Below are 15,357 nucleotides of genomic sequence, written 5' to 3' on the forward strand. Positions count from 1 at the left end.
CCACTCCTCCGCCTTCATCTGAGGTGACCGCTGCCGTCGCTGCTGCAGGACCACGATACCTCAATGTGTGTGTGTGTGTGACTCGCCCATGTGTGTCTGTCTACTCGAGAGTGTGTGTCCCTGAGTCAGCATGTGAGGCTCATGCTTACGTGTGTACATGTGTGTGTGTGTGTGTTTCGCTCTGCTGCAATAAATGCACCTCTGCAGTCAGTGATGGAGGAGACTCTTTAGAGGCGTCCCACCAGGGCGAGGCTACTGGTGTGTGTGTGTGTGTGTGTGTGGGAGGGACACAGAGCGATGCTATCATACGTGTCTTTGCTGCAGCCGATACGCAGAGGTCAAAGCCTAACCCGCCAATCTTTCCTGCTGACGCACACACACACACACACACACACACACGCACGCACGCACGCACGCACATACGATTAGCTGGCTGTTTGCAAAGGTCCAAACAATTTCTGCTCGACGTTTAAGTCGGGAATGAAAAATACTCCAAAACCGCTTTTGACAAGAAGATTGGGACTTTTTGGTCATATTTTGTGCGCGTGGGTTTGTGTTGATTAATTCTGTGGGTCTCGATGACGGCGAGTCGACGTGCTCAGCAAACCCCGGTGACCTTCAGGTCCAACACGGTGACCACGTGTGTTCCTCTGTGGTACCGCTGAGGTGTTCCAGGCCCAGAGGATCCGTCTTAAACGCCCGTTTGTCTGTTTGCTCTTTACTTGTGTGTCTGTTGCCATGTGTGTGCGTGTGAAAAGTGAATTTCTATTAGTGTCTATTATGCTCAATCAGCCTTAACAGGCAGAGATCAATAGAGTCATCTGTAATGTCTGAAGTTCTACAGCCACTTTAACACAACAATGTGACTTTATGATGTGATTACAGACGATATTGACTTCACGCTCAATACGAGTTTTCTCCCTCGTAATCACTGACTCTGGTTGTGAGAGACGAGTCGTTATTACCAAACTCATCATGTAGTTAGTTCAGTGCAAATCCAAATGTCTGAAGCTTCATTGTTTTGGGCTGATTTGCCTCATTGGTTTTCTGATGTATGAGTAGATCATATAGTATTCATAGCGGCGTTATGCTACTCCCTGTGTAATAGATAAATAGGACTTTTATTTTGAAAAGGTGAAAGGAATCGTAGATTTGTTTTATGTGTGAATGTGAACTAGACACATTTTGACGTGTAGTTTAATGGATGAGGCTTCTACAGGAGTGTTCACAAGTTTAATGAATGTATTTTGACCCAAAGGAAGAAAATAAATGAGTTCATACATGTTATATCTGTTAGACTCCCAGTGCGAAAGCTTTGTCTATAAAAAAGGCCATTGAGTGTCTATGGAGGATAATCTGTGTTGCTTTCAGTGTAAAACAGAACAAACACACATTCCAGAAAGAGCTCCTGGCTCAAAAACCTTCTGGTGCACTTCCCCTCTGAAATCTCAAATCAATACTACGTAGGAACAATTCCACAAACTGAAAGCGCGACAAACCGATCTCCTGAGCCCGGCTGCACCGTAGTAACCATTGATCAGACGTCCTCCTCATTGATCTTTGACTCTGAGACCTGCAGCTGCTTTGCATGTGAGCGGAGCTCTAACGCCTGTCTGGATGATGTCATTGATAGATTTCACATCAGGTAATAAAGGTACAGCAGTCGATTTCACCGAAACGCCTTTTTAGAGCCGAGTCTTTTTAGGGCTGAGACACTCCTTCACTCACTCATTCATTCATTTAACCCCCAGCAATAAGCCACATTCACTCGTGTGTCCACACCTTCATCTTCCTCTTCACTGCCTGTAGACCTTCAGAGAAATGTCTCACTGAGTCACCTAGCCACAAACACCTCTGTGTGTGTGTGTGTCTTTGTGTGTTTGTGTGCGAAAGAACACGCGGAGAACGGAGCAGGATTTGCAAACGAGTGAATCGTGACCCCGTTGACCTTGACACAGAACTCTAAAGGTCGCTGAGGTCTGCAAAGCGGCTTTCGGGTCTTTAGGTGGAAGAGTTAAGGGCTTTTACTGCTTGAATTGTCTCATATTCCAACTTTCCCACAGGGTTTAATGCATGGTTTGCTTTCCCCTGGCAGCCTGGTATTAAATCAAATATTCTCAAGTGTTTCTGTGTGTATTTGTGTTCTTGCAGACACACATGTGTGTGTAAGTGTGTGTGTGTGTGTGTGTGTGCACAGGCAGCTCAAGCTGGTTTAATGAACTCTTGAGTGTTTGCAAAACCAAAGTTGTGCAATTTACTCCTCGTCTCTGAGAAAATGGACATTTGCAGAGTGTTGCCATTGGTAACCACCGTGGGAAAGCTCCACTGTTTACAAGCTAAACCAGAAGCACCGGGGGGGTCATATAATCAGCAGTTGAGGTACTTTCAAACCAATTCCCCCTGGCAGATATTCTGCATTTCAAATTATATCTTTGACAAAGTGGGCAAACAACGACATTAATTTCTTTGAAAGAAACATAGAGTCTTACTTGTTACATTGTTTTCTGTCAGAAATATGGTTGCATGAAATCGAGTTACATGATGATGGAGTTATGTGTGTTTGCATCATTCCTCACTGGGACCAAAAAGATTCACAAACCGCCTAATGGAGAAAGAGGGAAACATTAACGAGTCAAAAAGAAAGGACAAAAAAGTCCCCCCCCCCCCCCCCCCCCTTCCAAATGTTACCTGCAGCATTGTTCTCACCCTCCAGCACCGCAATGTTCACTTAATACAGCTATCAGCTAAACACTACTGTGACTGATGTATTATACTACATGTAGAGTATTACACTTAGTAATAATGATAGTAATAGTGGCCCTGCTCTGTGTCCCCCCCCCCGCTCGGCCCCGTGTCTCTCTTGACTGACAGCCTCTGTTTATCACCTCTGCCTCCCGTCCCTCTTCTTCCTTCATCCATCTCTCTCCCCCATTTCCATCTTGTCTCCTCCTCCAAACGCTGTGACCTTTTCTCTGTGTCTCTCTCCGGACCAACAGGCTCCAAAGTGCTTTTTAACCCCCCCATCATTATTCCACTGGAGACAGTTCCTCTCCATCTCATTTTCAGGCCGTCTTCCACCTCTGCTTTCTTCCTGGATTATTGACTCACAGAAACAGATCCGATCCCCCCCCGTCACCCTCCCCTTCCTCCCCCCTCCATACAACTCTCATGAAGGCTTTCATTAACCTTTAATTGTTCCTGCTCCCTGGTTTGGGTCGGATCAGGAGGGGGGGACTCAAAACTAAAGGCCGGCCAAACCAAAATAACTCAACTGTTCTTTTTTTAACTCTGCCTGCTCACACACACACACACACACACACACAGTAGAAATGCAATCATTTCTGGCTTTTTGTCGTGTGACAAAAAGCACCGACAAACACACAGTGTGTTGTACTCAAACACTCTTTTAGTATTTTAGTCAGTAATTATTATATGAATCACGCAGTTTGAGTCACAGCATGTTGTTCGTTAATTTGGAGGAATGGATTTGTTTAATCTGCGATGACGTCGATTCAAGCTCCTTACCCAGGGTGCATCATTCTAAATATATTAAAATGAAACTCCCTTATTTGTCCGACGCCCTGCGTTCGTCATGATGAGAGGCGACAATAACTGGAAAGAACAGAGTAAACGTACCTTTGGCTCTTTGATACTTCCCCCTCGTTGCCAGAGACACACAACGCTTTCTGTGGCACGACTGAATATTTAGATCATCTCGACAAGAAGTTAGATGAAGCCAAAGGTAAGAATTAAGAATGTCTTGTTCTTTCTTGTTCATCGTGTTTTCTCTTATAATCAGAGTCGGTCATCATGTGTGTTGATTTGCCTCAATCGATCCTTCTCACTCAATATTGGAGTAAAAAAAGTGTAAAACACATGAATACATGAGAAAATAAATACTGGCAAACTTCTCCACTTGTTAAACTTGCAGTGAGGTCGAGAGGTCAACAGCTCAGTGGGTGGAAACACAATTCAGCCTCCGGCTCCTTCGTTGTGATTTAATCGCTGCATTCTGATGTTTTGACCAAAGTCCTTCTGCTCTCGCTGTTCACCGAAGCTTCTCGGTTGGTCAAGTTGAACTTCTACTTCTACCTACATAAGATTATTTTACTGTGTCCTTCAAAGAGGAAAGGGAGGTAAGATATTAAAAATACAAGAACAATAGGAGGAGGCCATTTGATAAAAGATGCAGCAGCGTAAAGGGGATAAAAGATGAAAAGATGCAGAGCAGGTAAAGAAAATGTCGCAGGAGAAAAGGAGATGGAAGGAAGCGTGATGTACGAGTGAAAGTCACCTTCTGGAGTCACACGGCACCTCGCTCCGTCTGCACTCATGAATTATGACACACACACGCACACACGCACACACACACACACAGCCTCTCTTTTTCACACCCTCTGCTTCCAGAGAGCTTTGCTACACGCAGAAAAGCCGTCATAAAATATGCAGTTGTTGCACGTCTCTGTAGAGTGGCTCTCAGGCCAACGCTGTGTGTGTGTGTGTGTGTGTGTGTGGGTCTGTAGGTGTGTGCGCGCTGTGAGTCCTCTACCCCCCCCCCCCCCCCCTCCACTTCTTCCATCTCGCCATCTGTCTCTCTTTGTCACCCTCTGAGTTTCTGTCCGTCCTGCTCATAGTTTCAGTTTGTGAAAAATGGACTTCATTCCAGGGGATGTGTCGCAGTGACATGTGACCTGTTTCTCGTCCCCCCCCCCCCCCCCCCCTCGTCCTCGCTGGTCATTTTTCACCGGGTTACACCGTCCTACAGGAGGGAACCAGATATGGCTGCATGGCTCCGTCCTCCCTCCCAGCCTGTGCCTCCATGTGCACACGAGGAGCTGCACAGGTTGTGTGTGTGAGGTGTGAAGGAGTACATCACTGCACAGACAGGTGAACCCAGACACACCTGCAGATGGCTACTGGCTTCGTTCTTCACTGAAACTCAAAATCCAACGTAAAACCACTGTAAGAAATGTGCCTTTGTCTGAAGGAGGCCTCCAAAACTGCTGAATGCTGATGGACACAAATTGTATGTTTGTATCATCGATGTCATCCATAAAAACTGAATAAAGGCAACAAGTGGCTTCAAACATAACGTCACTTTTTTCTGAACTCACTGAAAACGCTCCTCTTTAGATTTCCCTGTGATTAATTCTATTTTTAACTGAAAGTGATGAAGCAATTCTCATCTATTTCGATTAATCCTTGTTGTCAGCAGAGAAAAAACGAGTTAAAAGATCAGCGAACGTAATTCGACTGGTTGAAAAAGTGAATAATTAATCAATCATCTGGGTATTGATCTGACATCGCTGCCCTCCCCCCTCAGTCCTTAGAAGCACGTGTGTGATGTCCTGCTTAAAGCATGGGGACATGCTTGTCCTCTGCGTGAGCGTGTGTGTGTGTGTGTGTGTGTGCGCTCATCGGGATGCAGGACGGGGGCCCGTGGACTGAGAGCTGTCCCGGCGGGCGCCGGAGTCGTTAGTGCCCTCGTTAGTCCGGTTATGTTAAATCTAAATCAGCATTCATCGTCACACTGGGACGCGGCGCTGGGCGCCGTGCGGCCCGGCGGACGCGTGCGCTGACTGGATGAACCCATTCACAGACACGCACGCACACTCGCTCGGGCACAGTGGAATTCCAAATCAGCCGTTAGCTCGGCGCTAAGTGTTTTAAAAAAGACGGGATATTATTGATTGAGGCGTTGCAGGGAATTAGCATTGATTGGTTGGCTGAATGCAAAATGCTCCAAAGATTAGTCCGCCGGAGACAAACACTGATGTCCATTCAAGAAAGAAAGAAGAGGTGGACCTGAAGGTAACAGAATGGACCGTCTCACGCACTCCAAGCTGAGTCCATCTGATGTCCTGATGTCCTGCAAAAGTTTCCCTTCTTTTGGGTCTTCTTTTGTTTTTGGTCTTATTTTCTCATATTTGTACGTTTTTACTTTCTATTCCTATTTGAGTCCATTGGCCGCAGTGATGAGGGTAAAGACTTGAGGGCCTGCCACCGGCTCTCTGTATTAAATCTGTTCTCACTGGGTCAAAGGTCGCTCCCTCACGCTGGCGCGCCGCCGTCAGTCGCTGCAGGACGGCGGCCGACCATCTGCGCCGAAGAAGACTTCTGAACCAAGGCCAAGTTACGAAGACACGTAATTACATTTACACTTCTTCTGTGTTTAAGTTTAAGCTCATTCAGCTTTAACCATCAAGGCTTTAAAATGAATAAAATGAAAGTAGAGGTTCTTCCTCCCGGCTGAGAACTCAAAATGAACATATTTTATATCCCCTTTTCTTTAGTAATATTTATCTCTTTTCTTAATTTTGCATGAACAGGACGTCGCCTCAATATATTTATTGGCTTTGCTCTGACCAAAAGATCCAGAGAGCTACATCCACGTTTCTTTAATAATCAATCAATCAATCATCAATGCACAATGATACTTTGATGAAGCCTTCAGAGCTCGTATTGAGATGAAAGGGACTGTCGTGAATCTTTTTGTTTCATCTTAACAATGAAGTCAACACTCACAGAGCTTTTAACGGAGAGAAAATTGCTTGTTTAGAATTCTTTTGCGGCTCTAATTGATTCTGATAGGTATTTAATGACCAATAGGATGAGGCCACCTTGGCGTGTTCGTGCTTTTAAATGAAAGAATGATGTCTGTGTTTTAATCTTTAAGGACTTGGTTCTACAATCCTTTTGGTTCTTCTTGTGCACAGGCGGCCCATCAGAGTCCGACCTGTGGTGTGTTCCCAGTAAAAGCCCAAAAGTTACTTACTCTAATCTTCATGCCTGGAATCAACAGAGCGTGTTATTTCCCTTCTTTAATTCGCCCCATGGCAGCAGTGGCGTTTATCTTCATTAGCAGCCAGGGGCATTTTAAAGAGGGAGAACTGGGAAAGTTTGACTCACCACAGTCTAAAAGCAGGTAACAGTTTAACATTTCAATGTTTTCTCTATAAAGGTAAAGGGAGTTTTTTTTAGCTTTTACATGCACTGAACTCGTGTGTTAATCTGTGCATTTACATTTAAAGAAGTCGGTTTTAAAATCAGGGATTCAGAATTCTGTTGACATAAAAACCTGGATTTATCTGAACGTCCTGGACGTCCAGACACTGCATTAAAATGTCACTGAATAGAAACCATCCAACAGAAAAAATTAAACTATTTCCTCATGGTCTTTTTGAGCTGATGGAGCCATTGGGAAACGTTGCGACTCAAGGGGACGTCCTCGGTCCTCGGTGGACGTGACACCACAGCGGGGCCCGTGTGAGTCAGACATTTGTTCCATCAATATTTAATGCCTCGCTGCTCTCCTCCCTCTGATCTCCTCCATCCGTAACTGTTCTCTTAACACTTCATTTACGTCTCTCTCTGTCTGATGTCCTCTCCGTCCCTCCGGTTCTGTTGTGAATGGACACGTTGAACATCTCTTGAGCACCTTTTGTCTCATCTGGTGTTCAGATACGTCTGATCTTGCACCTTTCCTCCACCCACATCCCTCAATCCTCTGATTCATCCGCCTCTCGCCCCTGGATTTACCTCCGCCCCCCCCCCCCCCCCCCCCCCGCCCCCCCCTGCTTTTCAGGTCCACCAGCAGATGAATAAATCATGTTGAGGAAACTGGATGCTTTTACGACTACGGTACCATTCTCCCTCCTTCGTCCTTCTTGCGTTGTGTGGAACCCCCCCCTCCCCCCCACCCACACCCCGACCCTCCCTCGTCTCTCGCTGGTCGGAGGGAGCGGAAGGGATGGAACCGCAGTGCTTCTGGGTCTAAATAAATCATAGCGCAGCGCCGCCCTGCTTTTAAACAGCGGGGGGGCCATGAAAGAGGACGTGTTTGTAAAGGGAGAAGATATCAAAGCAAATGGTGGATGTATAAGTGTCTTTAGTCGTTTGGCTCTTTCTTCCTGAAGCTCAAACAGGGAGCGAAACCCTTCTGTCAAAGAAGGAAGTTAACAAAGCCTGAATAGTATTTGTGTGATTTCATCTAAAGGTAATAGAATAAGAATAGAATCCAAATTTGTCAAATTGAATGCATTCCTGTTTTTAATTTGGAACAAAGACAAACGCATTTCACTTTGTGCTGCGTCAAATATTTGATGAATCGAACTCGTAACTTTAAAATATTGAATTTATGGAAACATTTTGACAAGATTAATAAAATGAACAAACTAAAATCCATTTTTAAATCGAGCTTGACGCCTAAATATTTAGCTCCGCTGGTGTGGGACACGTTAATGTTAGCCGAGATGAAGCTAATTAAAAAATGACCAGATTAACTAATGTGGAGATTCGTTAGTGGCGGAGAGCTTCTTTCAATTAGCGCACTAAATGAACACAAGTGGCTGAGACACACGTGCAGTCTGCCTTCCAAACGACACAATAATCACACCTAAATAATCCTAAAGTCTCAAATCTCCTTCAAGCATTAACGGGACACTTCAGACCAGCTCTGGTGATGAAAATGTGTAACTGGTGAATTATTCATGAATTACACACATAAGTAGAAGGCACATGCACACTCACAACCACATGGACACACACACACACACACACACACAAACAAACACATCCAGCATATTAATGCACATTGTGTACATTTTACAGCCCGAAGCTAAACTCCACAAACAATTACCTCTAAATCCCTCACATTACATCGACAAATGGACTAAATCCACCTGTGGATCATTATTTCAATTAACCAAGGTATTATCTGTGAAATATTTAAAAACGAGAACAAAGCAACATTTTCAAACTTGTTTTGTTCCACCAACGTTCAAATACACAATTTAAACGAGAAAAGCAGGAAATAACCAAGTTGGGACCGTTATTGACAGATCTTACTATTGATCGCCTGATGCATGAATCACCCGATCCTTACAACCTGAACCTTTAAACGCTGAACCAAGCAGCCTGAACAAAGTGCTCTGCACAAAGTCCCCACAATGAAGGTAACACAAGCGCGCTATCACACACACACACACACACCTACCTGATGGTGCAGTCACATGACCTCTCATCACTTGTTTCTCTATCATCCCATTTTGTCCTTCGGTCACGAGGTGAACCCAAAGAACCGAACAGATGGGGCTGTGTGTGTGTCTGTGTGTGTGTGTGTGTGTGTGTGTGTGTGTGCGTGCATATCTACTATACAATACATCTGTGCATGAGTGTGTGTGTGTGTTAAGATGCTTGAAATGAAGATCAGACCAGTGGCAGAATTGCTTACTGTCAGTCATGCCCTTTGCACACGCATACACACACACACACACACACACACAGACGCACACCTGCCTTTATTAAAACGTCACATTGGGTGAATCTACGGCTGCGCGCCGCGGGCTGTGAATCGGAACGGCTGCGTATTTACAGTGAATTGTAAAATCGGGCCGAGCACTCAGCTGTCAGAGACTTATGAATTGCTAATATGTCGTATCTTCTCCTCCGCGGCTCGTATCGCTGCTTCTGTGCAGAAGATAACTTTGGGTAGAAATGAAGTGAAAAGGACAGCTCTGATCAAAGGTGGTACAAAGAACTTCCTTCTGCGGCATTGTGGGTAAAACTCAAGCTGATAAGACATCTGTCCACAGGAGAATACCTGTGCTGTTTGTCAGCTGTTTCCTGCTGTCTTCAATCATTAATGTGAACACATTAGGCAGCAGCCATTCACCCCCACAGGCTCCTCGTAGGGACAAATCCTGCCTTATTCTGTCTGTACACATAAAAAATGCATCTACACCTGGCCCACGGGGGGGTCATGAGGAAGAAAAAAGGTGTTTTTTGTCATTTGTACCCAATCTGTTTAATGCTGATGGATCATCCCTCTCATGGCTTTGATCATTTACCCCCCCATGAAGCTGGTCAGTGCATGAGATGTGTGTGTGTGAGACACACCCAACCGCATTCAATTTATTCTTCATTATTGGGCTGAGTTCCTGTTGGTTTAATTATATTAACTGATCCCAACCCGAAGCCACTGGTACGATCAATTATCATTTAACCCTTTAGGCTGCAGACAGCCGTCTGCGTCTCATCGTGCCCTTTGTCTTCCTTCGTCCACGTGTCCCTCTGTCTTTGCCCTCTAACAACTGCATTGAGCGTCAGTACAGCTGCTGCAGATGCAAGCCAGCCAACAAAAGTAACTTCCTCCGCGTCAACTCTGATGAAGACGTGAGAGAAGCCTCAAAGGAGCACAGCATCTGCTCCTGTGTGACAACCAACGCACACTTTCACTGACACAACATTCCTCAGTGGCCACTCGCACCTGTGAGCATAGTGACAAATGAACAGCTCGAACCAACGTGGACACGCAAAGCGACACACACTCACGCGCACACACTCACGCACACAAACAGCTGGAAGCAAATGCGCACGAAGGCGTGCGAGAGAATCGGACTGACTCACAAACCACAGGTGTAAGGACATCACATGACACTCGTCAATGAACAGGTTGTGCTTCATCCTCAGCGCACGCAAGCACTTAGACACACACACACACACACACACACAATGCAAGGAAACGTGTAAATAAACTACGTTTTCAGAAACAGGTGGAAGTTTGAAGCTTTTCTTCCGTTGACACACAGGAGATGGAACAGGTGAGATAGAAAAGAAGATCAGAGGAGAGGAAGACGTGAAGGGATGAAGGAAGTGAACGAGAGGCAAAGGAAAACAGCGAACTGGAGGAGGAGAGGACAGAGAGAAAGGGGATGAGGGGAGGAGGCGAGGAGGCGAGGAGGCATGGGAGGGGACAGGCTGCTTCTCTACTCACAGGATCTCCAGATCGCGCAGCGCTCGGAAAGCTCCATCTTCGATGCAGCTGATGTGGTTGCTGTCCAGTTGCCTGCACCAAGCGCGCACACACACACACACACATACACACACAGAGACAAACACACACAGACAAGAGGGGGAGAGAGACGGGAGAGAGTCAGCATGGTCCGCTCGGCTGGGGGAGGGACTAACAGGAGACGGCTCGCGTGGATGAGCGTGTGTGTAATTGTGTGTGTGTCTGTGTGTGTGTGTGTGAGGTGGTGTCCCAGTGAGTGGGCTTCAGGTGGCCGGTAGGAGACGCACACACACACACACACACACACACACACACACACACACAGTCTCACCGGGGATGCCCCGTCCACACGGCAGCACACGAGCTCGGGTTAAGTCTCTCACCTCAGCGGCGATGTGGCCGGCCCGGAGGAGAGCAGGAGAGGAAAAGGAGGAGAGGAGAGAGCAGAGCGGGGGGCTGGAGCCTATCACCTCCCTCCCCTGCTGCACACTGGCCACCGGGAGAGAGAGGGGCGAGCGAGGTAGACGCGGCGAGGGAGAGAGCAAGCCAGCCCGAGCCTTCTAAAGCCCACCCTGCTGTCAGTTCTGTAAATATTAATTGCATTTCTCCTCTCCCGTCCTCCTCCCCCTCACGCCTCCTCCCCTATGTCCTCTTTTATTCTCCCCCCCCCTCTCTGTAGTGAAAGAGGGAGTAATTTCATTACATTAGGCCAGCCAATCCATTAAGGGCCTTTTACCGGCTCTGTCACTGAAACAATTTCATTAAAAGGAAAGCCTCCGTAAATCAAACTACAGTCACGACTCTGCCTCTCATTCCGGTTCTCCTTCCCTCCCCGCCCCCCCTCCCCCCCCCCTCACTCCCCCTCGCTCACAAGGTTTCCAGATGCAACCTTCTCCCAACCGTCGACCCTTCTTTGCTTTTACTTTAATTTGATCGGCTGTCGGTATTCAACCTAGCTCGCTGCCCCCATCATCCCTCCATCCCCGAACCCAACAACCCTGGGACCCCCCCCCCTTTTCCTCCCATTCATCCATCCTTCTGTTTCTCTACCTTCTTTTCTACGGGAAGGGAGCAGATGGATGGATGCAAATATAAAGGGCAAACATTTAGAAAAATTTCCATTTGTTAAGGAGGAATGATTAGCGACATGTAGAGGGTCACCGACCCACCCACACACACACGCACACACACACACACGCACACACACACACAGACACACACACACACTACCGCCTGCTCTCCAGACACTGTAAGATAAAAGCATATCAGTCCGCCCTAATCTTCTCCTCCTTGCCTTATCTCATCTCCTTCAATAGAACCCTTCATCTCTAATTCTTTTCTTTCACTTCTTTCCTCTTCTTCTCACCTCGTTGGTGAGCATCCATCTTCTCTGCGTTTCCTTTCCCTCCCCATTCACCATCTATTCTCTCTTTCTCCCTCTGGTGCCCTCTCGTCTCCTCTCATGTCTAATTCCCCTTCACCTTTCCATCTATCCTCTGCTAATCTGTTTCCTCTCCTTGTTTTCTTTTATCAACCTTCTAAGTGTCCCTTTCTTCTACTCCTGCACACTGCAGCACCTGTTACATGAGCCATGGCAGCTTCTGACCCGCAGGGCGGATGATGGCCTCTGCAAGGCGACATCACATCGGAGCTTCTGGAGCCACGTGCTGGTTTTGCAGAGAGGAAGAGCTGTGTGTTCACTAGGTGCACTTCAGTGTATCAGTGTGTATTCAGAGTATAGAAAAAGGCTCCATGGCTGTGACTTTACTGTATATTGAGGATCATTATCTTGCAAACCAAATCCCCAAATGCATGGTAGTTGTTGTTGTTGTTATTGTCGCTCCACTAGAAGACGCTTCATGTGTCTCCACCTCATATTGACCAGCTGATGGTTAACGGCTGGCACTCAAGACCGTGAATACAAAACCACTCTGTGCCCGCAGGCCGGGCTCCGGCCCGCAACGTAATTATTTCTGCCCTCCAAAGGCTTTCAGAGACTGATGAGATGTTTTGATCTGCTTTGATGCAATGCAATTATATTTCAGGGAGGATTTAGAGATAACTTGATTAGTTGAGCACAATTTCTACCGATTACAGAGAGGATTGAAATGGAGAGAGCTGCATAAGAGAGTAAGCTTTTTCTTTAATTCAATGACTATTTTATTTTTTGGGGGGGATGCCTGTTGGAAGGCAGCTGTGAGTGTGAGCATCTGTTAAATGACTAGATGTACCGAGGCTGGGGATCATAACAGCATATGGCTGTGCCACGTTTGGGTTTTTTGCGATTAAAAGGCACAGATTTCTTTCAGCAACTCAAACAGTCGCCGTATGGAGACGCGTGGCTGACATAGTTAATAAAGCCACTCTATTGTCAGCGGGTTTAAGACATCACATCCAGAGGCAGTGTCTCTACGTGTCCACCACGTCCCCGCCGCCCCTCTGGAGACGGGGATTCCCACCACCAGGAAGGTTTTCAGACGTCTTCCCTTCCACAAATCTAAAGGAGGCCGTTCTAAAACTTTCGAGAACACATTATCACAACGCCCCTCGTGTCTGTAATTTCCCCTGAATTGAGAATAACTGGTGGATTCACATTGGTAACCATGTTCTCCATCTTCTGTCCTCATGCTCCGTAAACGATTCCATCATCTGTAATACGATTGGATTCCTCTGACAGCTCCCTGATTAGCAGTGACATGATTGGTATCAATCTGCGATGGGGGTGCACTTTGTGTGTCTGCGTGGCAGTGGGCGGGCTCTTGCTATTGGTACCGTTGTGTTGTGCGCTTGTGAGCAGGTCCCAGATGTTTGTTGCATGGGATAGAAGGGGGTTCATATAATTAGTTAGTGTGATTAATCATGTCCATCATAAGGCAGATCTGCTGCCATCTGGAAGCACACGCAGCACTACTCATCTACTGCTGCCTGGGTAATTAGAGAAAGGACAGAGGCGAGGGAGGAAGACACATTAGCTCCCATCAAGTCTGAAAAATATAGTTAGACAGCCGATTTCTAACTGGAAATTGTGTGTTTTTTCCATTTGCAGAAATGACATGACTAATAGTGATGGAGACATGTTAGAACGAGGATAAAGTGCAGATCTCTCTACTTCCAGGACACAAAGGTGGGAGTCGAACGTCAGACGTTTATTATCAAAACAATAATGAACCTTTGGTGACTAAAATATTCAGAGACACGCATTCATTTAGAGACACTTTGTGTCCAACACATTGCTTCGTCTGCCGGTCAGAGAGCACGTTTAGAGAGAAGATGACGCTTCCCATGGAAGGGGCCTTGTTGAGGGTCGGTGCCGAGGGAACCAGGAAGGACTCGGACATTAAAGCTTTTAGTGATGTCCAAGGGCACAGGAAGCCATCTGCATGTTTTATAATTGTATAATCACCGGCTTCCAGACCGAGAGGCAGTCGAGGTCAAGTTTTCTTTCTCTTTGCATATTAGACCAGATGAGCATAAACCTGCAGGAGTTTTTGAATAAACAGTGAAAAAAAAATGGAAACATTTGTCCAATGTTAAAGTTCAAGTTAAATAAACGTTTAACCGGAATCTATTTGGATGCATTGACTAATGCGGATATTTAGGTATATGCGATTCCTCAAATAACTAAATTAATTGAAACAATCACAGAAAAGTATTTTGAATTTAGTAAATTTACTTTTATGGATGGAAAATGTTTGGCAGTTAAATGACCAATATAATCAATACCTGCAGCCACAGATTAAAACACGCACGACTCTTTGAGGCTGTGCTTTGCTGCATGTTGGTTTAAATAAACTCTACATCAAAATAGAATCCCAAATTCAATTAAAAATGAAATGAATGGAACTATTAGAGGCATTTTGTCCTGCTGAATGATTTACAATACAGACACAGCTATTGACATTTGGCTCCCTTAAATGAATCAGCCTCGTCCCACTAGTTAAGGAAGTGCGTTGGGGGGTTCTGTGGGGAAAAGAATTGTTCTTTGTTTTTCTTCCTCTCCACTCCTTTCACGCGGATGCATGTTTGCGCATTAAGCCTCCTGGGGTCGCCTTCCTCTAAAGGAACGCCCTTATTTATCCTTTTCTATTGTTTCAAACACACCGAAAAACACACTTTTTAAACACACAGATATATGTCTGCCTCTTGCTGTCTATTGTTGGAATTGCGATAAACACAAAAAGAACTGAAGGCAAACAGTAAACATCAATGACACACACAGCAGTGCAGGGGAGAAACTTGTGTGTGTGTGTGTGTGTGTGCGCAGAGCCGACTCAATAGTCTCACCTCTCTCGGAGGCGCTCTAGTCATAATTCAAACAAACGGCCATCCTGCACTGCATTGTGGGTAGGGAAGCGTGAAGTGTGCAGGTGTTTTATGAGGAGGAAGAGAAAGGAGAGAATGGCAGGAAGGTAAAGAAGGAAAGCTTTTCGCTCTTTGCTTACACTGATACCAAGAGGAGGTCGCATTGTTAGCCGTGTGTTAGTGTGTGTGTGCGATGTGGAGCTTGGGTGGAGCCAGTGGGAAAAGTGAATTACATTTTATCACGATGAAAATGTGGCTCGACG

The 15,357-nt window shown here is 46.1% G+C and overlaps 1 protein-coding gene across 2 annotated transcripts in view; it reads right to left on the minus strand.

Moving 5' to 3' along the window:
- slit3 (slit homolog 3 (Drosophila)) overlaps window positions 1-15,357 on the minus strand; it is a 135,394-nt gene that overhangs the window by 39,736 nt on the left and 80,301 nt on the right. Inside the window, exons 1-2 of one of the 2 annotated variants that reach the window (XM_062560468.1) lie at window positions 11,176-11,405; window positions 10,775-10,846 (exon numbers count right to left, since the gene is read on the minus strand). Coding sequence is in view for 1 of the 2 variants with exons in the window: in XM_037461519.2 (XP_037317416.2) it covers window positions 10,775-10,846 (72 nt within the window). In the remaining variant the exon portion in view is untranslated. Of the gene's footprint in view, window positions 1-10,774; window positions 10,847-11,175; window positions 11,406-15,357 lie in introns of those variants that run through there. The other variant, XM_037461519.2, reaches the window with a different exon arrangement.

Source organism: Pungitius pungitius, chromosome 2, assembly GCF_949316345.1.
Source record: "Pungitius pungitius chromosome 2, fPunPun2.1, whole genome shotgun sequence".
In the NCBI taxonomy this organism is placed as follows: Eukaryota; Metazoa; Chordata; class Actinopteri; order Perciformes; family Gasterosteidae; genus Pungitius; species Pungitius pungitius.